The sequence below is a fragment of the Chelonoidis abingdonii genome, chromosome 1 (genome assembly GCF_003597395.2).
Source record: "Chelonoidis abingdonii isolate Lonesome George chromosome 1, CheloAbing_2.0, whole genome shotgun sequence".
Taxonomy (NCBI): domain Eukaryota; kingdom Metazoa; phylum Chordata; order Testudines; family Testudinidae; genus Chelonoidis; species Chelonoidis abingdonii.
In genome coordinates, this window is record NC_133769.1 from 167,374,217 (window position 1) to 167,397,510 (window position 23,294).

General features: G+C 41.4%; 1 protein-coding gene across 4 annotated transcripts; it reads left to right on the top strand.

The window, feature by feature from the left end:
* Positions 1-1,299: 1,299 nt before the first annotated feature.
* Positions 1,300-15,866, top strand: PCNP (PEST proteolytic signal containing nuclear protein). 4 transcript variants are annotated; one of them, XM_032804493.2, is made up of 6 exons: positions 1,330-1,589; positions 6,380-6,439; positions 9,005-9,225; positions 11,395-11,469; positions 14,158-14,213; positions 15,482-15,866. In XM_032804493.2, exons 1-6 carry the CDS (start codon positions 1,535-1,537, stop codon positions 15,606-15,608), a joined length of 594 nt encoding a protein of 197 aa, XP_032660384.1. In that variant the 5' UTR covers positions 1,330-1,534; the 3' UTR covers positions 15,609-15,866. The 4 variants fall into 4 exon arrangements, with proteins under 4 accessions (XP_032660387.1, XP_032660384.1, XP_032660385.1 ...); XM_032804494.2 differs by having other exon boundaries at positions 1,394-1,589; positions 9,057-9,225; XM_032804496.2 differs by lacking the exon at positions 6,380-6,439 and having other exon boundaries at positions 1,300-1,589; positions 9,057-9,225.
* The last annotated feature ends 7,428 nt before the right edge of the window (positions 15,867-23,294 follow it).

The following is a 23,294-nucleotide window of genomic DNA, read 5'->3' on the forward strand; positions in this document are numbered from 1 at the left end:
TCAATACTGCAAACCTCAACTTAAATACACTTGTATCTAAAAGTGTATTTTTACAAATAATGTTAAGATTATTTGATTCAGTCTTTTCCAGTTACAGTAACTTCATTTTGTTTTCAGTGAGTTCACTGTGTGTAGGAAAGCATGTGGTGTACAATCAACCTTTACTATTATCTATTCCCTTGCTTATCTTTCATACACTAACAGAAGAAAGAACCATTTTTTAAAAATAGGAAAATATGGTTTTAAAACCATAAACATTGGTGGGGTGATTAGGCTAAGTGTGGAACCACAAACTAGTTTTTAAAACTGACTAGAGTTGAAGGTGATAGTCCTTTTAGTTTAGCTCCATATTTAAAAATGAAAACAGGAACAGAATATGTACAAGCAGAAATGCTTCAGTAGGTCCTAGGACATTATCATCAGGGATCAAATCTGGGACCTCTGGCTTGTGGACCTTCTGCCTGAGCTAAAAGATTCAGTTGTCAGCCAGCTCATGAAACTGTATATATGGTTCAACCACCAGCAGTGGGGTCTGGGTGGAGTAGGGACGGAAGCTTGTCCCAAGCTTCAAAGATTCATAGAGAGGCAAGGTGGATGAGGTAATATGAAGATTGTCTCTGTAATATCCTGGGACCAATGTAGCTACAACACCCAACAACAATTCAGTTCTTCCTGTTTGCCATCCCTTGTTACAGTCTGATCCTGGCTGTGTCATTAGTATCAGAGACTGAACCTGGGACATCTGGTTTTAAAGCTGTGAGCTGTTCCTGTCTGGCTGAGCGAAAGGACTCCTCTCTCAGGGCTCAGAGGTTCAGCATCAGATGAGGGGCCTGATCTCAAACCCATACTCTGTCCATTGACTTCACTTGGCTTTGGGTCACTCAGTGGCTGCTCTGGCCAGGCCCAGCCTGATCTGTGTCTGTACCAAGTACAGGTGGATGTGTGGGTCCAGGAAGGGACTCCTGAGTCATCGCAGGACCCATATGTAAAACCGTGGTAGAGTTCAGCCTCAAGTTGAAGGCTGATGATGGTGCAGCAGCCAGGCTCCCATGGGACGTGTATTTGCTCCACATTCTCCTGCCATTAAGTGGGGCACCGTGTGTGTCGCGCTCTCTCTGTCCCCCACCTCCCAGCCCACTGGGGCAGAAAAACGTATGTTGATTACGCAGATTGTCCTGGCCCTTTACATGTCCACTGCTAATCTCCAACCATGCCTGAGTGGTTAGGCCGGAGCCATTCCTCCTGACCAATCAGAGAGCGGCTTATTGGCATGTTTGTTCCGCTGCGGCGCCGGCATACGCAGCGGAAGTCAGCTTGCCCCGAGTCTGGGAGCATCTGGCTGTTTAAGCGGAAGCACCGCTGCCCTCAGACATGTGACGCGCGGACCGTTTCCGCCTTCGTCACTCCCAGCCACAGGGGGCGAGTTCTTTCTAGAGGTTCTGGGGCCGCCTCCCCTCTATGGCAGGGAGGGAGCGGGAGAAATAAAGGAGGCTACTGCGCATGCTCAGAACCTGGGGGGAGGCGGTGGGGGAAAATGGCGGACAGCAAAGCGGGAGAGGAGAAGCCGAAGCAGCTGCAGGCAGACGGAGGTGAACACGCAGCGCCGCTCACCCCATACCCCCTCCTCTGCGCATGAGGGACCCGAGGGCGGGCAGGGGTCCCCTGGGGCGGAGGGCCCGATGTGTGTCGGGGGAAAGGGCCCGGGGCGCGGTCTCCGGCTGCTCAGAGCCCGGCCGCCTGCCCCGCTGCTGGGCGCCCAGCCCATGGGGGCGCCGGGGAGCAGCCTCTGGCTCCGGGTGGCTTCAGCGCGGCGTCCCGCGGGTGATTGGCCGGTTGGGGTGAGTCACGGGCCCGCCCTGGCTGGATGGTTTCATCCCCAGCGAGGCGGCGCCGGGGCGTGGCGGTTCCGGGGCTGCAGCAGCGTGGGGGTGTCATTGGCGCGGAGCGGACCCACCCGCTCGGGCTTGGGGCTGGAGGGCAGGGGGAGTTGGGACATATTTTATAGTGGGGATGTTGAGAGCTATTGAACCAAACTGTAAATCCTGTGTGTGATGGGAACCGCTTCAGGTCGGGGGTGCTGCAGCCCAGCCCCCCTGTGCCCCTAGTTCTAGCTCCTGTGCTGGGGAGGGGCACCAGGGAGAGGGGGCATCCTCCTTTGAGGTGTTTAGACCAGCCTCGTGGAGAGCCTGATCTCCGTGAATTCTCATGGCATAGGCTTTGGGGGCTTTTTTGCTACTCGAATCAGAGGAAAAATGGCTGTCTAGTCATTAACCCTGTGTGGTTTGCTCTTACTGGATTGTACCTAGTAGTTGAACTTGATCTTTAAAATTAGTGGTCCTGATCCTGCAGTGTGTGGTTGGGTAAAGCTCCTGTGGTTCAGTGGGGATCTTACCAGGATGAAGACTGCAGGATTGGGCTCAGTATTGTCAAGAAATGTCATTTTTTGGTCATATTCCCTGATGCTTATTTTTTTAAATTTTTTCATTTTTTTCCTAGTTTGACATAAGGTATCCAGTAGATTAATTTGCATAAACAAATGCATATATTTTGTTAGCAAACTGCCCAATGAGCAGCTCTACCGTATATTGAGAGAAATAATGTATATTGTAGCTCCAAAGGATGTACAATATCTCTTAAGGATCAGCTTATTTAAAAAAAAAAAAGTTATATGGTGCAGTTCTCAGTAAACTATCATTTTCCTTACACACTACTTCAGATATTACACTTTTTTTTGGTAGCAATTTACAAGATTTTTATTATATATCATGAAAATGAGCTTAATGTTACTTGAGTCTGGTATTAGCATCTACCAGCATATCATTTATTGTCCGTTGTCTTGGAAAGCTGAATGTTTCCCTCCTCCCCCCGGTCATCTTCCACCTGGTGGTAATGGTATCTTTGCCAAGCCAGAGGCTGACTCCTTCCTCCTTTTTTGGTTTAAATATAACTCATTGGGACTTCAGATGGGGCCACTCTTTGGCAATTAAATGAAGGCTTTAAACTAATTAAAACAGACTTGACAAGTGAGAATGACTTCATATAGGCACATAAGTGCTGTCATTGTAGTCCTCTCTACAAATTATCTGTACAAAAACATTTGGTTGTGTGTAGCTCCTTAAACCTCAGTGCGTTAGGAAACAGTAAATTAGATGCTAGTAATTCAGTGACTGAATAGTTTTGCAGACGTACAGTCTTCAGTGGCCCACAAACAACCTTGGACAGTAGAACATTATTTTAATTAGAAGTGGGAGGTTGGCCAAGACACTGGAGTTATTCCTTGCTCTTTGGACTTCAATTTTTTCCTGAGCTGGAAAGCCTTCTAAAATGAATATAGGTGGGCAGTGCTCTTGTTCTGATGTGACTCTTAATAGTCCTACACTGTGGTCTGGAACTCTCAACCGTGCCCAGAGGCAAGAGATCTATTGGATGAGCAGTGGAGAAACATGAGAGCTGTAAAATTAGCATTGTTGCTAGTCCTGTTTATCAGATGCACAACCCTACACAGAAAAGAAAGTGAAGAGTGCTCACTTATATGTCTTTGTTGACTTGCAAGTGAGTAATTCTTCCTTGTAGTAACACTCCTCTCTAACTATGACCTAAATACAGAGCACAGGTCTGGGTAGTTATGAAAATAGCAGTGATGCTTGTGGGAGGTAGAAAAGAGAGGTGGAATATGATCTGGCTGACATTAGAAAAAAGAATATGAAAGCACAAAACCCCAAATGCACTGTGGGGCTTAGAAAAAGGCTAAAAAATTCCACTTGAGAACAGTTCATAAACCTACTTCAAGAACAGCTTTGCAAGGAGAAGACGAGATTTCTTATGTTACCTACAGAAACAGAGTACTTAATGGAAATTTTCACTGGGCTGCTTTAAACATTTTGTAGCTCATCATGCAAGTGGCATTTCTGAAGGAAAGCTCTTGCTGCTGGCAATCCACTACTGGTCTTAAATGTAGCTAATAGAAGTAGCATTCACACCACCTCAACAGGCTGTCCTGGAAGCCAATTTTGGGAAAGAGAGGACTCGGTATCAAATTATGTTGAAAGTAAAAAGAGGACAAAAAGACTCATCTGCCCCTTGAATGCAGTAGTTAGAGTTCAGCTTTTAGTTATCAGTATTCCAGATTTGCCATTTATTTAATGGTTTTTAAAGATAGTGATTTAGTTGTCCTATAAAAGCAAATATTTGGTCTGAGTAGAGTCTCTTTTTTTGCCTCTTTAAATGAGTAAGCTCATTTCCCTTTATAAAAATCGTACTCTAGAAAGGCATAATTGATGCATTTGATGAAACATGTTCCTACTGGGGGCTTTCCTTGTCTCTGTGCTATGCTTCCTTCTTATAGTGTTTGGAGACCTGGAAAGGTTTAAATATAGCCTTAAAATACATAATTTGGCTTTCTATGGCTTAATAGGGAAGTGCTTAGAAATTCTTGCAGAAGGAGGACTTCAGAAATGCAGTACATCTGGGCTTCTATAGGAAGAAATGTTAATTTCTTTAAAAATGTAATCTTGCTTAGCTCAGAGTGGCAGGGGAGTGAGAGGTACAAAGAATGGTGGTGATAGAGGCTAGTGATTGTCAGGAGAAGGATGGAAAAGAGAATAGGAGAATGTGGAGAACACACACAAGTGGCTTTAGAGTCCAGAAAATCATCTTCATACACTTTTCCTATTCAATACTAATGTTATGCATCACGTGTGTAATGTTACAGTGGTTCTAATCTTGAGATCTGTTATTGTTTAACCTCATTGCATATAGAATTTTAGTGCAGCAGAGGGCTTTATCTTGTTCCTCTGATATTGAGCACATACTGCTGCATCTCTTGGAAAAATTGATTACTTTGCATGGTTATGCAAGCTCATCTTCTGATTTCCGCAAGATTTTCAGTAGAATCAAGTCCTACATTCTTAACAAAGGGAGGTGCACACCATTTCAGACCAGGAACTAAGCTCTAAATCCATGTCTACTTGCCCCTGAAACTTATTACATATGGGCACCTGTGAGAAGGTCTCTTGAAATGGTTGAGATTGCAGTTCACTTGTAATTTCCTTGCCAATGAACAATCTATACTGTTCCAGGAATAATTTCAGAGAAGGCTTGTCAGTCTTGGCTAAACTTCCAGTTCAGGTAATTAATTTTTGGTTAATCTTGAAATAGTAATAAAACTATAGTCTGACTTTGGCCACCTACTTAAATACTGCATTGTCAATTCAAAACCATAATTGCCAGAAATTAAATTCTCAGCCAGTGTGGGAGCAGGCGTGTTGTACTCACTGATGCATAACTCCATATTTTTTTTTCTTAGCTGTGTAGTTCCCAGCACTCTTATTGAGGGTGTCTGATCTGCATAATCACTCTTCAGTTATTCCTCAGACCCTTCCACCAATACACACATCACTCTGTTTTGCTCCTGTAGTCAAAATTTACAACCTGCTTGCTAGCAATAAGCACGCTGCCTCAGTTTCTGTTCCTTTAGATAAAGCAAGAAAAATTCCAAAATGAGGAATGAAAGAGAACGCAGTTGGCCAGACTGCTGACTGGGAAGATGTCTCTCTTAAAAAAACCAATAATACAAAATCCTGCTGGCTCATTACACTCATTCCTTCCTTTTGTGATTCCCTAGCTTACAAACCAGCAAAGGTTTTCTCTCCAGAATAACCCATTTTTGAGTTTGTTTTGAGACTCCCAGGCCTTCCCTTCCTTCTAGTTCAGTTTGGACAACTGAGTGTAGTTGCTAAAGCTGGCTTCTGAATTTAAGCTTAATTAGATAGTGGAGCTGTATAGTAAACTTTGACAAGATCTTGTTGCTGTGATCAATATTAGAGAGAAATATTTCAGCATTTTAAGAAAGGGTTATTTATGTTCCATTGGCAAGACAACATATTTCAAGTACAGTGGTGTTTCTCTGCCTGAAACATTTTTAATTAAATAAGCCCTGTCCTAAACTACCATTTTCTAAAGTTAGGAATGAAAACTTTGGTTGATTACATGAAAGACTAGTCTTGCACTTAGAGCTGCTTTAAGGCACAGTTAGAAAAATTGCTCTCTAATACTAGCATTAGAACTAGGAACATTGCTGTTCCTAAGTAACTTTTTCATGTCTCCTCCTTCCTCTTGATTCTGTCTCACTTGTCTGTAATGTTATTCTTTCCTTACCCTCCCCCCACCCCACTTTTATTTCTCTCTTCCTACCTCAAGTTGGGTAGCAACACAGACTAGCATTGCTCCTGGATAGTGAAACAAATTAGCATTGAGCTCTTAGTCAGTTTCACTGTCTATTATGTTCTCAAGGATAAATAACTGTTCTAAGGTGGTTGCATCTAGTTATTGTTGTTTTGCTGACTGAAACAGTGAGCTAACAATATATTTTGCTCCCCAGTCAAGAAACATCATGGACAGGCTGTTTGTATGACTTGGAAAACATGGCAGGAAATTATAGGTACAGTAACTCCTCACTTAGTCATCTGATTAATGTTGTTTCATTGTTACATTGCTGATTAATGAGAGAACATGCTTGTTTAATGTTGCACAGTGCTCCCTTATCATGTTGTTTGGCAGCTGCCTGCTTTGTCCACTGCTTGCAGAAAGAGCAGCCTGTTGGAGCTAGCTGATGGGGGCTTGAAACCAGGGAGGACCAGCTGCCCCTCCATCAGCTCCCCACTCCCCTAAGTTCCCTGTGTGGCAGCCACCCAGCAGGCTATCAGTTGCCATGTGCTGCTCCTGCTCTCTGCCTTGGAGCTACTCCCAGGAGCCTCCTGCTTGCTGTGTGGGTGGGAGGGGGGGTAAGAGGGAGCTAATGTCAGGGTGTCCCCCTGCTCCTGCCCCCCCCTTGCTTATCCCATCTCTATGGGGGCCGGGGGGGTGGGGGGGGAAGAGAGGCCATGACAGGGCTCAGGACAGAGGGAGCTTGCTGGGAGCAGCTGCTGTCTCAACTTGCTGGTCTACTTAAAAAGGCAGTGTACAGTGGAACCTCGCTATAAAGCAGTGTGCGGGGTCGCGGTATAGCGGGGTTTCAAGCCAGTCAGTTTAAGTCAGTGGTCCCCAACGTGGTGTATTGATGTGCGCTGCCTAGTGTCTCTAGTGCCCAGCAGGGGGGAGAAGCCGTGGCCCTGTACCTGCTGTCAGGTGCGGGGCCACAACTTCTCTCCCCTGCTGGGAACTAGGCAGGGGCACATCAACGTCCTGGCAGGCATCATGGCATTGGGAACCACTGGTATTAGGCCTTAAAGGGGAGCCAACTTATGATCGCGTTATGTGCGATTTTGCGTTATGGCAGGGCGCGTTATGACGAGGTTTGACTGTACTTAAAGTGGGGTCAGCATACTTAAAGGGGCAATGTCTCTCTCTCACACGGTGTGTCTCTCTATCTCTGTCTACCATGTTGTCTCCTCTCCATCCATTTGTGCTGCCTTGTTGAGTTTGAGGCTACATTAACAATGAGTTAACCCTTGAGGGCTCAGCTGAGTGCTAGTTCATCATTTAGCAGTAAGGCATTCCGTGGGAAATAACCCTCCCTCTTCCACCATCTGACTCTACCACCTCAACCAAGCTTCACAATCATCATTGCTGTTTAGTATTAAATCGTTTGTTTAACTTGTACTGTGTGTGTATTATATATATATATATTAATTAGTGTCTTTTGTCTGGTGAAAAATATTTCCCTGGAACCTAACCTAACCCCCTCATTTACATTAATTCTTATGGGGAAATTGGATTCACTTAACACTGTTTTGCTTAAAGTCACATTTTTCAAGAACATAATTGCAACATTAAGTGAGGAGTTACTGTAGATAGGGCACCATACATCAACACTTAGGAAAAGTAGTGGTGCTGTATTATGGAGGCATCATATTTAAGATCTAAATATGTATTTAAAGACTTCTTGTATGCTAAAACAGAGTATGATTTCCCCGTTTCCCTAGCCCCTCTGTTTCTCCGAATTTTGTTTCTCTTTCCCCTAAGATTACAATCTTGGTGGTAATCCCCAATTTTGAACTGCTGTTTTTTTCACATGGTTGCTGCCGGTTGCTAGTGAGCAGTGCAAAGCAGTCCCTTCACTCAGGGTCTGAATTTGCTGCCTATGTGGTGCTCCTATCCCCCTGCTTTCCCTTGTAGCAAGGGACTTAGCTGGGTCCCAAATGTTGTCCTCAGACCACTGATGTGAACTCCTTTTTCTGTCCATTCTCCATCTGTTTTTCCTCTTCCTCCTGCTCTTGCGGTAGCAGTAGAGCAAGCTGTGCTGTTCCAGGGGCATAGTGAAACTTCCAAGTACCATTTTTTCACTTGGTGTAGCTGAGGAAGCTCTGTATATGAGCACAGGAGTGTTGGGAGTGTTTTGCTAGGTGGGTCATTTTTCACAGGAAAAGGGCATTTCCTATGAGTTTGTGCAAACCCAGGCGTGATGCAAACTTCTCAAAAGCACTTTGCTTCAGTTATTGGGTCTGGTGCTGATCTCCTCCAAAACAGAATCTGTCAGTTATATTGAATTGAGGGATGTAGACAAGCAGTGATTAGCAGTTAGGTTACAACTACCAGTCTCAGCTACTTGTATGGTTTGATCTGCCAAGGGAGCCTATAGACTGACATGGGCATTTTTTATGTAAATAAATCTGATATATCTAATCTTAAATTGTGTACACTAGGTTTGAAATTGGAACTCTAAATGTAAAATGTTAACTTGTGCATCCTAGGCCCCCAGAAGACTGTTTATAAAATTAAATGTAACTGTCTAGATAAACTTTCAGTCCCATATTAATAGTGATATGATGCTTCAATGCTTTTTCAGACCTTTTTGTATAAAAGACCTTTTTGTACCACTTTAGTTAAGTGCTTGCAGTTTCTTTCACTGTTTGTCTTTACGTGCTGTCTGCTGTATATGCAGCAGTGGTGGATACTGCTGGCACTGTAAGTACCCTCCCCATAACAATGCTTTATGAGGTTGCTGCTCCCAACAATCTGCTCAGTAAAAATAGCTCATCTTGGTAAGTTGTTTCGACTTCACCAGGACCTGAAGAAGAGGCAGAAAAACCTGTGAAAACTAAGACTGTTTCTTCCAGTAATGGAGGGGAAAGTTCGAGTCGCAGTGCAGAGAAACGGTTAGCTGATGAAGAAGCTGAAGATTTCACCACAAAGCCTGCTCCTGCCAAAATGTCCAAGTTTGGATTTGCCATAGGCAGTCAGACAACAAAGAAGGCACCTGTGATATCCATCAAACTTGGAGCAAATGTAAGTTGTTTGAATGTTTGGTTTATTTTATTCTTGAGGGACTGACTTGGAGAGAAAGCTAATGAAACTTAATGTGGCTAGTTGACTAAAAATATTGAAGTTGACGTGGGGAAGTGTTGTTGCAGGGCCTATCCTTTTGTTCTAGTAAGTATTTTAAGGGTATAACACCAATGAGAATTGTTTAGAGTTGTCCATGAGAGAGGAAGAGTAATGGGACAAAATTAACTCTAAATTGTCATTAGAGAATTATTTCATATATTCAAGAAGATCTAAGCCTGGAACAGCTTCCTGAAGGAGGGCTGGACACTTCAATGCTCAGGACTCTTGTAATTAGATGAGGGGGGAAAGCATTATATTTTGCACTGACACCTGTGGGTGGACTAGTAATTCCTTGTCATCTTTAACTTCTAAAATATTTCTTTTGCATTGGAAAATGTATCTTTCATTTTTGTTTCTTCTGTCACAAGACCAGTTAGTCTAATATATACAAATGCCTCTTTGGCGGCTTGATTTAAAGTTACTAGAATGTAATACGTGCTGAGATCAGTGTCTGTAGAATGTAGAGGAAATGGGGCTCATTGTCATGCTACATTTCCAAGAATCCTAATCCTCTGTTGTCCAGGCTAGATTTGATAATTCCTTCTCCCGTTTGTTTATGTGGATGTATTAAATTACATTTAAGAGGTTTCCAGTTTGTTAGCAATCAAATGGATCTTTACTTTTCCCATTGACTAATCTGCTTCATTGTTCACTATTCTGGGACAGGCAAGCATCTGCTTGTTTGTAAATGTAATTTTTACACAGTTCTCAAATACCACAGCAAAGTGTGCATTATAAATCTCTAAATAGGTTTAGTTCAATCTCTATTCCTCAAGAACTCTGTAGGTGCAATGTCAGCATTTTACAAACCAGCAGAAGGTAAAAAGATTGGTCAATAGGATGTTTTTTCTAAAGGCATGTTGCTTTCAAATCAGAAACAAAATAAAAAAAAAAGTTAGAACATACACAATAAGGTAAACTCAGTCATTGAAAAATTGACAAAGATGCCTTTTGAGCCACTAGCAAGTTCAGTTGGCTCTTAGGATTTCTAGCTCACTGATTCAGCTACGTTTGCATCCAAATTTGGGATCATTATTTTTTCTCTGGCCTATCCTAGTGGTCTGGGCTGATGCCTCTAGGAAAGATAAACTTCTTAGCAGTAATTGTTCCTTACAGGTAGGATAATGAATAGATCTGCACACTGCACCTAATCCTGTCCCTCCCCAATACCCACTACTGTATGTATGACTACACAGTGTAAGTGTATGCAGAATGTCTCCTTAATACTACAGAAGTGAGGAAGCATTGTGCAGTAGAGCAGGATGATTGTATATAAATAAGTTATTACCAGCAGTTTAAATTTTCTCATCTTATTTTTCTTTGGAGTCATTAATTTTGATTCCTTTTGCATTATACAGAGTACAAAAATGTCTCAGATTTTGATGGCTGGATATGCTTTGAATAGAGGTGTCTGTTGGGAAATGTAAATTTTTGCCAATGAAGATTCCCTGTGTGAAACTGTCTGATGTTACCTTCTGCTTCTGAATTGGAAACATTCATTAAAAAGCACTTGATTGTTCAATCAAGAAAAATACTAAGACCTATTAAAGTACAAAAAGACAAACATGCTCAGCCTCTTGCAGTTGACAGACTTAAATACTCCTGTGCGGCCTCAGGAATAAAGAACAGATGGAGATATGGCCAAATCCTGTGTGTGTTGTTTTTGAGACATAGTTGTCACAAGCTGCTCAGATTCTGATTTAATTTCCCATATCTTGCACCAGTAGCCACATGGCCCTGTAATGTGCATGTTTGCAAGAAACTAATGCTTGTAGGGAATTGAAACTTGGGAGGATCGGACGAGTTCATCAGAAAACATCTTGCCCAAATGGACAGATGCTCCCTTGACCCATTACTGGAAAACTATTTTCTGTCTGGTTGAGAGAACTATCTTGACTTTTAGTTTAGCCAGTTAGAAATCAAATTATGCATGTCTTAAAAAAATTGCTTCAGTTTCAGCGAAGATGTTTAATGAATTCCATTTTTAAAAAATCTTGAAAGGTTAAATGGATCCTAGTCAAGTAAGCAGACTTACCTGATTTCATTTGATGTGTTTTCAATCTATTTCAGAAACCTAAAGAGCCTGCTTCCACCCTAGCTCCAAAAACTCTTTCTGTAGCAGCAGTTTTCAATGAAGATGATGATGTAAGTAAATACCACTTGATGTCTGGCACTCACTAAAGAGGGGAACAGTGAGTGCGGGTTAGAGTTAGACAGTGTGAGTAGGTACTCTGTAAGCTTCTCCACAAAAATGCGAATGTGCTATAATTTAGAACTGATCCAGTGTTTCCCTTAAACACATTGTTGGAATTTATTATTATTATTATATCATCAGTATTACAGAATACCACCACAAAACCAATACAACTATAAATTCCTTTATTAAATCTAAAGGTTGAATGGTGTTTATAGGGACACTTCAAATGGGCCATAAATGCCTAAGCAGTCATCGCACCCATATAGTAACATGGAGTTATAAGCACTGGTCAGATACTTACAACAGGACTAGACCTGGGGTGCTTGGGTGGCTCCAACACAGGACAGCAGATACTAGCAATGAAATCGTTAATAATTTCTTTTTAATTACATTATTGTCAGCACTTACATGACTTTAGCACTGCTCTGTACTAAAACCAGTTAGCACCATTCCTGATAATTGGGGTCTTTCCTTCAGACTTTTTAAGTTATCTTCCAGGACCAATCTTTCTAATTAAACCACATTCTTTCAAGGCTTTTCCACAACTGCTTAACCACCCACACTTTACACAAACTGAATGCATATACATAAAAATATATGAGCAGTTAACTGACAAAGGTTAATATGTGTGATAATTAGAAATGTTAATATAATTTCACTAGAAAAGAGAACAATAATCTCATTTTACCTTAAGCAACTTGATCCCAGATCTCCAGATTGCCCTGCCAGAAACCAGTTCGAATTCTCAGTGCTGCTTTCTGTCTATGGGTTTGATAATGGGGGGGCTAGAGTAACTGGAAAGAAATTATGCTCCCTTCATTGAAGTGCAATAATGTGGTAGTAAACAATTCAGCTAATTGGGAAAGGGCATGGAGAGGTTTGGCCTCAGCTGAGTTGGCAGAAACACAAGACTTCAAGTGTGAGATGCAAAAAGAGTTTCTATTCCTCAGCAGGATCTGTGGATCTCCATAGTGTGTTAAGGAAGAGGGGGTAGGGGACACATTTGAACAGGCATATTGGTCACACAAATTAAGACTTTAAAATGGAGTTAAGCAGCCAGACAGGGCAATGTGGTTGCCTTAGAGCTGACTCTTTGTTCAGGAGGTCCTGACTCCTCATCACTTGTTTTCTATAACTCACCACGTGCTATCAATGTTCCTTGAAGTGAGAGGGAGGAGAAAGGCAAATAGATACTCCTTCTTTTTGTGGTTTTAAATAATTGTCTTCCTCCTGTTGTGTACTGAATCTAAATACTGCTGAGACATTCAGGTATGGGCTACATCTACAGTATATATGCTAGCATATATATACCTACCCCTGGAAATTTCCACTACCTGCGTCTGACGAAGTGGGTATTCACCCACGAAAGCTCACGCTCCAAAACGTCTGTTAGTCTATAAGGTGCCACAGGATTCTCTGCTGCTTTTACAGATCCAGACTAACACAGCTACCCCTCTGATAATCTACAGTGTAGTGAATGACACAATACTTTTAAAATGGAACACATTAAATAGTTTAATAAAAGATGGGTAATTTAGAATACTTGATGGTACAATTCTTCACTGATCTGTACCATGACCATGTATTCCTGTGAGGCAAACCCTAGTATACCTAGTATTTTGCTTGAGTGACTACCATCGATAAGCCTGACTACCACACTTCTGATTCAGTTGCATCTGCCATGTTTCTCTGTGACAAAATACCATTTTATACATAGAGATGGATACAAAAGTTGGCTTGGCTTGTAAAGAGATTAATGAAAAACTAAGTAGTTTATTTCTGCACACATTGCAAAAGTGCTTTTCAATTGCCAGTCTGTTTCCCATCGAGCTCTCTTCCATGTGTGAAAAGCTAAACAACCTGTTTAATACTTCGATTGCTAATGTGATGCTATAGAAAAACCTTGGATGAATGATATATGGTAATGGCTGTGATTGCTGCAGACCTTGTGAGCACAAAGGAGAAGGGAAAAGGGAAGGAAAATTGATACGGTGGAGGTAGAAGAGGAGACACACATGAAAGAAGTCCTTAGGGTTGACATTCGTCTCCCAAGAGGCATTGCCACTTGTTGGAGCCCTACGCTTACAGAATGTTAAAAGGTCATGAGACAGCTTCTGGGGTGTCATTGCAACATATTATGATATAATGGGCAAGTCTGCCCTAGAAGGCAAATGGCTGAAGGTGATTAACTCATACCAAAACGGTAGCCACTGATAAGTCGTACTGCATGTTTGCTGGCATCTTACTGAATTTGAATATAAATGTCTTTCTCTACAGTGAAAATGAGGAGTTCTTGTGGCACTTTAGAGACTAACACATTTATTTGGGCATAAGCTTTCAAAAGCTTATGCCCAAATACATTTGTTGGTCTCTAAGGTGCCATAAGGACTCCTCGTTTCTGCTGATACTGACTAACGGCTGCTACTCTGAAACCTTTCTCTACAGTGTGGATCTACTTATGTGCAATTTCTTTACTCATATTTATGGCTTTATAGACTAGAGGCAGTGTGTGCTCTAAAACACATTGCTTTCCTGAGAGATTGTTAGCCCCATTCATGTCTGGCTTCTGAATGTTCAACAGAGAAAAATAAAATGTTTAACTATGCCCAACATCCATGTTCTTTCTCTTTAACTAGAGTGAACCAGAAGAAATGCCTCCAGAAGCAAAGATGCGCATGAAGAATATTGGAAGGTAGATCAGCTTTAACCTCATTCTTCCAAAGGAGGGGTGGGAGGGAGTTGAATGGGTGGGCATGATGGACCTTCTACAGCTCAGAATAAGTCCTGCATATGGTCCAGAAATGTAGGAAGGGCAAACAGGTTAGCGTAGCTTTAGTTTCACTTTCTGCAGAAATGAGATCTTACAAATGGAATTCCTCTCATGTTACAGCTGTGGCAATGCAGGTCTGCAGATATGCTCCTATTTAAATACTTCCTTAGCTTTGCCAGAGTGGGAAGAGAGAGGTTCTACTTCCTCATGTAGGATGCAAATTTGGCTGCAGTTTGTCATTGTTACTAAAACAAGAAGCAAACTACTTCTGCTCTTCCTGTTTTTGTGTTTGTGTGGTGTGTGTTTTTTTTTTTACTGTCAAACTCCAGATTTTCCCAATCCCAAACTGTCTGGTTTTACCCTTCACAGCATAAATATTCCTAGACTGTGGTAGTCTGTTCAGAACTTGAATCTCTGCGTATGGAAAAAAGGGCTTGGGTTGAATGAGGGTTTTTTTAAATGAATTTTGCCCCATAAGAAGTGTATTAATATGCTGTCGTTAAGACACCAGCATAATCTTTCCCTGTGGGCACTTAACTCTTACTGAGAATAATGAGTGTATAATGGATTTTACATTCTCTGGACACAACTGTAAACTTATTTTTCTGGCTGCTACAACTTTGTGTGTGTGTGGGCCAAGTTAAGCTCTAATATAAACATAGGTGTCTTCAGTGAAGTTGCGCCCAGAGATGAGGGCTGAGTTTGGGTCTCATTCTTTTAAAATGTTAAACTGCTTTTATTTTTTTAAAAATTAGTGTCTGTAGGCTTATTATTGAAAGATGCAAAATTGACAGGCTTGAATCCTGTTCTTTTTTTAGCTGTAGAGCCTGTATTTCACAGGCAGCAGCAGTGCAGCTTACCCCTCCTGTGTCCCTCTCCCCTCTTCCTCCCTCCTTTGCCTGGGTGTCTCTGGCTCATTTTGGAGGGATCAGTTCTGGGGACAGGTGACAAAACTGCCACTTGTGACAACTTCTTGTGACAGACACCTATTCACTGGAAACCAAATTGAGGGAACTAAACTCATTTCACATAAGCCCCTGAAGTGCCATACCAACAGTTGTAACTTTTGGCCACTCCTGACACAAGCTGGATGTGAAATAGCAAAGTGAAGCTGAAACACTGCAGTCACACATCCAGTTCTCCCAACTATTTTATTAAACTAATCTCCCCATCTAATTGTTATTTTTCAGAGATACACCAACCTCAGCAGGACCAAATTCTTTCAACAAAGGAAAGCATGGGTTTTCTGACAACCAGAAGTTGTGGGAACGGAACATAAAATCTCATCTTGGAAATGTCCCTGAGGATGATGACTAAATGATATCTGTTGAGATTTGGGTGAGGGGGTGGGAGGGAGGGCGGAGTGTGATATTAAAGGAACAGTTTCCTTTTTTAAGAATGGTCTGAGATTTACCTTTGGAGCCACTTTTTCTAAGGATTGAGTGGTACAATAATAACTGAGTTTGAAATTAGAGGTAATTTATGTTTTGTATACAGATTTCAAGGCATTTGCTAATTTTGTAGTTCTATGTGATTAGTTTCAAAAGGTTACAAATAAAGAAATTGGAAGTGGTACTTTTTTAATTTTTGGGGGGGGTTCACAGCAACTCATACAACAAGGTGGACAAAAAAAGGTTACTGTCTCTTTAATCAGGTTAATGTTGAATGCTACTGCACCCTGGCTTCTAGCTCCCTCTTTATATTAGATGAAACATTTGGATCCTAAGATCAGTCTTAACAGAGAGGGAGCAGTGCCTTGTGTTAGAAGTGTTGTTAGGCTATTAATCTGAACATAAATTTATACAGAGTAGAAATCTTAACAACCTGAATATTTTTCCTCCCCCCTGGTCACTTTTTGTTCTTCACAAACTAAGAATTGTGTTGCTCTGAGTGCTGTGGTAGCTTTAGCTCTAATCTTCCTTTGAAACTTTATGCAAAGTGTGTAATAGTCTATCTGTGGTCTAGATCATCCTAAGGAAGGGGTCTTAGCTGTATATTAGATACAGTCTCTAAGGAACATTCACTACAGCGTGCTCTTAGTCAGTAGTACAAGTAGTGCTTGTTAGCATTTCCTTGTGAATTAAATGAATAAGAAAATATTAAGATATCAATATAGAAAAGCCACCACCAAAAAGATGAAAATATGTAATTTATTTAATCATAATATTTAGTTTAAATGTCTTCCTTTATTATGCCTAAAAGGAATAAAAGCCACCCCAAAAATTCAGAAACTTAATTTTTGTGCTTATCAGCAGTAAGATGCACTTTGTATTTTGACATTTTTAAGTACTCCTCTAGATGCTAAAATATGTTGTGGCTTCAAAGGACACTATCAGGCTTAAAACATATTTTTGTTACCTGCACTACTAATATTTCTGACTAACAGTTCTTAAAAAAAACAAACAAAAAAAAAAACAAAACTTTTCACCAGGCTGTTAAATTTTTTGCACCTAGTTTGAGCAATGACAGTAATTGGTCGTCTTCATTTTCAGGATTTCATATACTAGTACAGTGCTCTGTTAGGATTTCAAACATGGTGAGGGCTGTCTAAAATTCCATTAAGCTATTTTCACTAATTTCAAAAATTGAGAACATTTGTCTTTAAAAAAAATACTGCTGTTTTTGGAAGCCTAAACTACCTGATAGTGTCTGCTAGTAAAGTTATTCTTCATGTTTGCAATTGATTGTAAAACTTGTCTATTATTGAATATTCATGAACAGAATCCACCTTAACTACTCTTCCCTTTTAACTCCTTTCCAAAGGAGTTGAGTACAGTTGGTGGAGAGGAAAGTGCAGCTTTGTAGGTTAGAAAAGCACTGACCGATTAGACTCCTGAGTTAAGTTCTAAATTTTTTGTATTCTGTAGTGTTTTCATTTGAAGTCTTATGCAATTGAATACGTCTTATTTTCTTGAAAAGCTTTGTTATAAATGTAACATAAAAAGTATACTTTTTTTCATAGCAAAAATTGTTTTATAAAACTCATTGAAGGCTGAATGTAAGGACTTAAAAAAAAGTGATGCTTCTAAATTACTTTTGCCTCTTAGCCTTCATTGAAGTTAGTGACAAACTCTTGTTTGCAGTGGAGAAACAACGGGACACTTAAATTGTACCACCTACTTTATGCTTTTAATAGATTTGATGCATGGTTACACTTGTCTAGAACAACTCCCCTGTTAAGCAATGGAAATGTGCATAGAACTGCTACCTTCTTGATGTTACCCCTTTTGACCTGAGTGGTTCGTCAGTATCTGGGGTCTTGTGCATTGTCTGTTAGGAGAAATTGATGGTGCTGTTACTCTGGTGCAATACTATTTGTCTACAAAGAATGTATATAAAATCCTGTTTCCCTGAACATGAAGAGACACTTTCTTTGCTCATGGTTGCAAGCCTCTTTCCAGCTATTACTTTACCCAAAAGCTTTTACCCAGCATCATGGAAGTTCTTCTGCCTGTCTCTAGGCTTCCTTCTGCTTCCTCAAACAATTCCCAGCTTCCTGTATTTCTGTTCAGCCCTCCCCTCAAATCTCTTGGTCTACATAGCTCGGATTCCTACCTGGACTTGCTTGAGCCTTATGCATAACCAGAAAGGCTGTTGCTTGTGTTTGTCAGCTACTGGAAGGTGTTTCGTAATAGGCATGACTCAAACTTAGAGGGTTTAGGTTCAGTCTTTGGGCCAGAGTATATGTTGGCACTGAGGTAAACTTCAAAAGAAGTTAAAGTTGGTATATACTTAATAGCTTCTGTAGGTAGAGCTTATTGTGCACACCAGGATTTTCTTGCATCCCTCTTTTCTCCCACCACCACCTGTAGAAACATCCCCTCATCCTCTCCTTCATGGCAAAGGTTTCTCTTTCCCCATGCCCTATTCTTCCTACAGGCTCCTTTCCCCTGCAGCAGCTTTCTCTGTTGTCCTGATCAGGCTTATTCTCTCCTCCCCCACCCCCATCAACTATCTTTCTCCACCTGAGCCCTACGGTGAAAAGTGGGTGAAAAGTGCCCTATCTTCCCCCACCTGGAGCAGGCTTTGATGTGGAAGGATGGATGGAAGCAACCTCTCTTCTCAACTCCCAGCAGAGAAAGCAGTTTTTTCTTCTTTGAGGTAAGGTATCAACATGTAATAGGGCAAGGTGTTAATAGGTGCCATCAACAGAGGACAGCAGCTACATGTGTCCCCCATGTCCAGCTTTTGAGGGTGCAGTTGTCCTCCAGAATCAATAGGGTTATGGTCACTGATGCCTAGACCATTTATTGAAGTTTTAGAATTGATCAGATGGTGTTCAAAAATTGTTAGAGAAAGGGGATAGAGCTTGGAGGGTCAGACTTTGCAAGGTTAACTAAAAAAATTTAAAGCAAGAAAAAGCTGCCATCAGCTTGTAGATTTTAATGGAGATAGTTTACTTTGACAACCCTTCACAATTTGATACTATTGGAGACAACAGAGGCCCAGTTGAATTCCATCTGTTTTGCCTAATAGCTTCTCTTACTTTAGTAAAATCTCTTATTTTCATATCCTAAAGAAAACTGACATTTACACTAACTTGGCACATACAGATTTGTTAGTATAGACTTTATCCTCCTACTGTAGCTTGAGTCTTTGTATAATCTCCATGGCAGCTTTGTCTGAAGCAACCTCACTCTAGAAGAGGGTCAAGGAGGAGGCAGTTAAACCCCTTGTTTCACATTAAGTAAGAAACCTGTTTGTTTAAATATAGCAGATAAGCAGTCTTCTGGTGTGAAAATGTATTAGAAGGAAACTGATTAGTTAGTAGAGCATGCTGGATGTAACAACTGATCTTCACTCAGGCTAAATGTGAAAAATTGAGCTCTTTCATGGAACCACTAGCTAAAATAATAGGAACAGTCACCCCAAAGATAGGGGTGCATCCCACTGCTTTGTCTGGTACTGCAGAGGCACTTGGCTAAAGCTCTACCTCTTAGAGCAATCCATGAGGGGTATGTCAGATTCAGAAATGTCCATTTCATGCAGCAGGGTGTCTCTTGAAGAGATCCTGCTCTTTTAGCAACTCTGTAAATAAGACTCTGATCAAGGTTCTTGTCATTAGTATTGAGAACAGGTCTATTACCCCTTCAGGCAGCTGTCCTCAATCTTCAGACTGAGTTTGGCCCTGAATCACAGTACTGCACTGAGATGGGCACCTACCAACTCTGCTCTAAGAGCAACTTCTACCACTGAGCCTCTTCCCTGAATGGAAGGGATAAAAAGGATGTTATAGGCCACAGGACCTTCTTCTTAACCTCTTTCCAGTTAACTACTAAGGATTTATTCTTCATCCTCTCCACAACAACTTCCTGCTAGTAGACTCCTTTCAGGAATTACAAGGAAAGGTGGACATTAGATTATTGGTTGTAGAAGAGAATGCACATAAAATTGAACATTCTACATTCCAGTCTCCCAGCCTTGGTCTCCAACACTAACAGATACTAACTCTCAAAAAGGATTTCCAAATGAACAGGACAGCCTAAAGCTACTCAAAAGACAAAGATCCTTGACCTCTTAGGCATAAAGGCCTATTTCTAGGTGTCTATAGTTGGCTATGTGCAGCTATCAAGCCGTATTTACTAAATGTGACAGTGCTTGGATAGAATATCCCTATTCATTGACAAGCTTCCAGAGGAAGTGAGGGTTGGCCTGAAAGTCATCATTTTGGCAGGATGAGTTAGCAGCTAGAACTTCCCTCTGAGCTGTCCTTGGAAACCTCTGATACAGCTGTCTATTCAATAGCCACATCCATCACCATGAGGGCAGCTTTATTACATCTGTTCAATTGAACAACCAATGAAGATCACCCTTCCAAGGGCCAGACCTATGGTACTCGTGCACAGATGAACTATTATATAACCTAAGGAGTATAGGCAAGAGTAGGGGCAATGGGTATTGATACACTTCCCAGGAGGAGAAAACCATTTAGATACCAGGGCTATTTCTGACAGAACTTCCTCCTATCAGCAGAAGACACCTGTTAATTACTCATCTAAGAAGTCTCGCTGCTTCTGCAAGGGAACCCCATCCCTCTCTACCATCACAAGGTTTGACATTCGAGTCAATAGATGGGTGCCAATCCCACCATCCTTCTCCTAATCCCATTTTTTTTGCAGGCACGGGCTAGGATTACCTCAGAACAATGGGCAATGGAGATTTATTGCCAGAGCCTGCTCTATACAAGTCCAGTTCTTGCTCCCTACCCACTTCACTGTCTGTCTTCACAGATCCATCTCATGAAACAACTGAGGGAAGAAGTGGATTTCTTATGTCTATTAAAAACCACAGTTTTACCACTTCAGGACTTGAGGGAGGGGTTCCTATGCTTGCTGATTCCTTATATCCCAAAGAGAAAAAGGAAAATGAGTCTACTGGACTTGAGATACCTAAAGTTTATGGACCAATTCAAATTGATGAGCAACACTAGCCTCTCTCAATTCTTTCAAGGTTTAGCATTGATTTGCAGCTCTCAATCTTCAGCACACGTTTACAGTGAGCTACAACAACTATCCATACAGAGTACCCTTTCAGCTTGTCTACAGTCCTGCCGAGAGTACTCACAAAGTGCCTGGCAGTAGCGGCTGCCCACCTGAGATGGTAAGGAATACGTATTTACCTGCAATTGGATGAATGGCTTCTGAGGGGGGAATCCCCCAAGGACATTTCCAGTACCTTATCCACACGGCTTATTTCATTCCTTTGGACTTGTGGAAGGAGCCACAGTCCAGGTCCTCACAAAAAACAGCGCTGCGCTATATTCTATCAAGAGGCAAAGCAGGAAGGAATCAAACTGTTAAAATGGTGTCATCTTCTTGGTGCAATTCCCATGGCCCTTCACCTACTAGGAACAAGATTATCTAACACAGAGGTTCTCAACTTTTTTTGAATTATGCCTCACTTAAGGTTGCTTTTTAAAAAAAAAGTTGGATCCACTCTTCTACAATAGTGCCAACTTGCAATGTCCCTTTTACTCAAATTTGGCCTGGATTGTCTTAGCTTCCTAGAAGGACACCCAGGTTGAGAATCCCTCATCAAGCTGATTTCTTCAGCAGACAGTAGTTAGTCAACTGTGAGTTAAGAACTCCATTCTCATACCTAAATTCTGCAGATAGTTACCCCATGATTAGCTTGATACCACCACATGCCTACTCTGTTCTGCCCCAAAGCAGGCACCTGCCCAGGATCCTTCACCCTTTTCCTGATCTCACATACTTCTCTAGGTATTTCTTCCTGTCCTATCCCTGGATACCAATATCATAAGGAAGATAAGGCTGGATTATTTGTATTTCTGTAGCAGCTAGGAGCCCCACTCATTGACCTGGATGCCATTGTGCTAGGTGCTGAATACATCACAGAAAGACAGTCCCTGCCTCAAAAAGCTGACAGTCTAAGACAGGAGACATCAGTACAAGAAAACAATTCATAATTTCATATAGTCCAAGGGACCACTTGGTCATCTAATCTGACCTCCTGTATAACTCAGGCTCTAGAGATCCCCATAAATAAGTCCTAGAGTATCTTTTAGAAAAACATCCGATTTTATTTAAAAATGGTTAGTGATGGAGAAGTCACCATGATCCTTAGTAAGTCATTCCAGTGATTCTTCTCACAATGTGACAATATTGTTAAATAGACAAGACAGACCCGGGAGGAGAGAAGGCATAAAATACACAAGCAGAGTGAACAATGTAATGGGGTAAACATGTCAGTTCCACAATTTTTAAATTTATTTTGGGTGGGTTTGTTTAGGAGGGGATACAGCTAAATAGGGGAACAAAGGGGCTGTTTCATGTGCAAAAAGTCTGTACCTTGCTTTGTGCAGTACAAGTCTAAACATGAATGCATTTAATATCCATGTGTCATCAAATCCCACTGTAGATGTTCTTTCAACTGCTGTTGTGCAAACAGTTGTATGAAAAGGCTACTGGCCTCCTCATGTTAAGGTAATTCTAAAACTAGCAAGTTATATTGACTAAGCTGTAACTCAGTGTTCTGCTACTCAACGAACAAACTACACCTTGATCTCTAAATGCTACTGCAATATAAACCTTTATTAATAGAGAAACCATAAAAGAATGCAAGTCTATAGCGACTGAGTGCAAAGAAAACCAATATGAATTGCACATAAACTGATGCAGCAATGTTTTCTGCAGGCTCAGGCAGACAAACAGTGCAACAGGGAAGTGGGATCTCAATCAGCTGTTTGCTCTGTAGGTGATAACTGAAGTGTCAATCTTAACTAGTTCCTCACTGATCATTTTAACAAAATATGACATGACTGTTCACTATTGTTGGACATATTGGCATATCAGGGTGAGAGGGAGGGTGCAGCTAATTGGGGTCAAAGATTAACAGGACATGGAACAAAAGATTCAAACCTCCATTCACACTCCTCCACCACAAGCACATTCCAAATCAGAAGTAATCAGCTGCTGCCTAACAGATTGCTCCTCTCTGCTTCAGAACCAAAGCCCTTGAGTGCTTGCTGGATAGCAAAATTCACTGCCATTATTGCATCTTTTCTGGGGGACAAGTTACTAACTGTGGAAACTTCCAGCTTTTAACCAGACAACTTCTACAATTTCAGTTACTGGTCAAAACAAAAATTACCCACACCCTGAATGCGTATCAACATACATAACAAACCGGGAAATCAACTGGGAGAGAGAGCAGGCTGTGGTCCTGCCTCATAAATTATATAGCAGAAAGCCTGGAATTAAGTAAAATATGCAAAGGTCTTGAGCATAAAGCAGTCCCCTTACTGCCCTCACCCTTCATTTGAAAGGGACCACCACATCATAGTAAAAAGCCAGTGACCTCAAGGTCTCATGAGACTAAAGCAGACGCATGAGAAATTGCTATGATGAATGTTCTTCACATCTAACTCTCTAGGAAGGAGTTAATCTGGCCATCCAGAATTGTAAAACGTGAATTGTTCACTGCAGTCCGGTAATTGAGTCCCTTCAGTAGTTTGCAACTAAACATGAATTCTGTGGCCAC

What these genes read in the sequence shown, in the direction of transcription:
- PCNP (XM_032804493.2), top strand. Translation starts at nt 1,535, where the DNA reads ATGGCGGACAGCAAAGCGGGAGAGGAGAAGCCGAAGCAGCTGCAGGCA. An exon ending in AACATGGCAGGAAATTATAG is followed by an intron (nt 6,440 to 9,004) that starts GTACAGTAACTC and finishes CGACTTCACCAG; the next exon opens with GACCTGAAGAAGAGGCAGAA. An exon ending in CGCATGAAGAATATTGGAAG is followed by an intron (nt 14,214 to 15,481) that starts GTAGATCAGCTT and finishes GTTATTTTTCAG; the next exon opens with AGATACACCAACCTCAGCAG.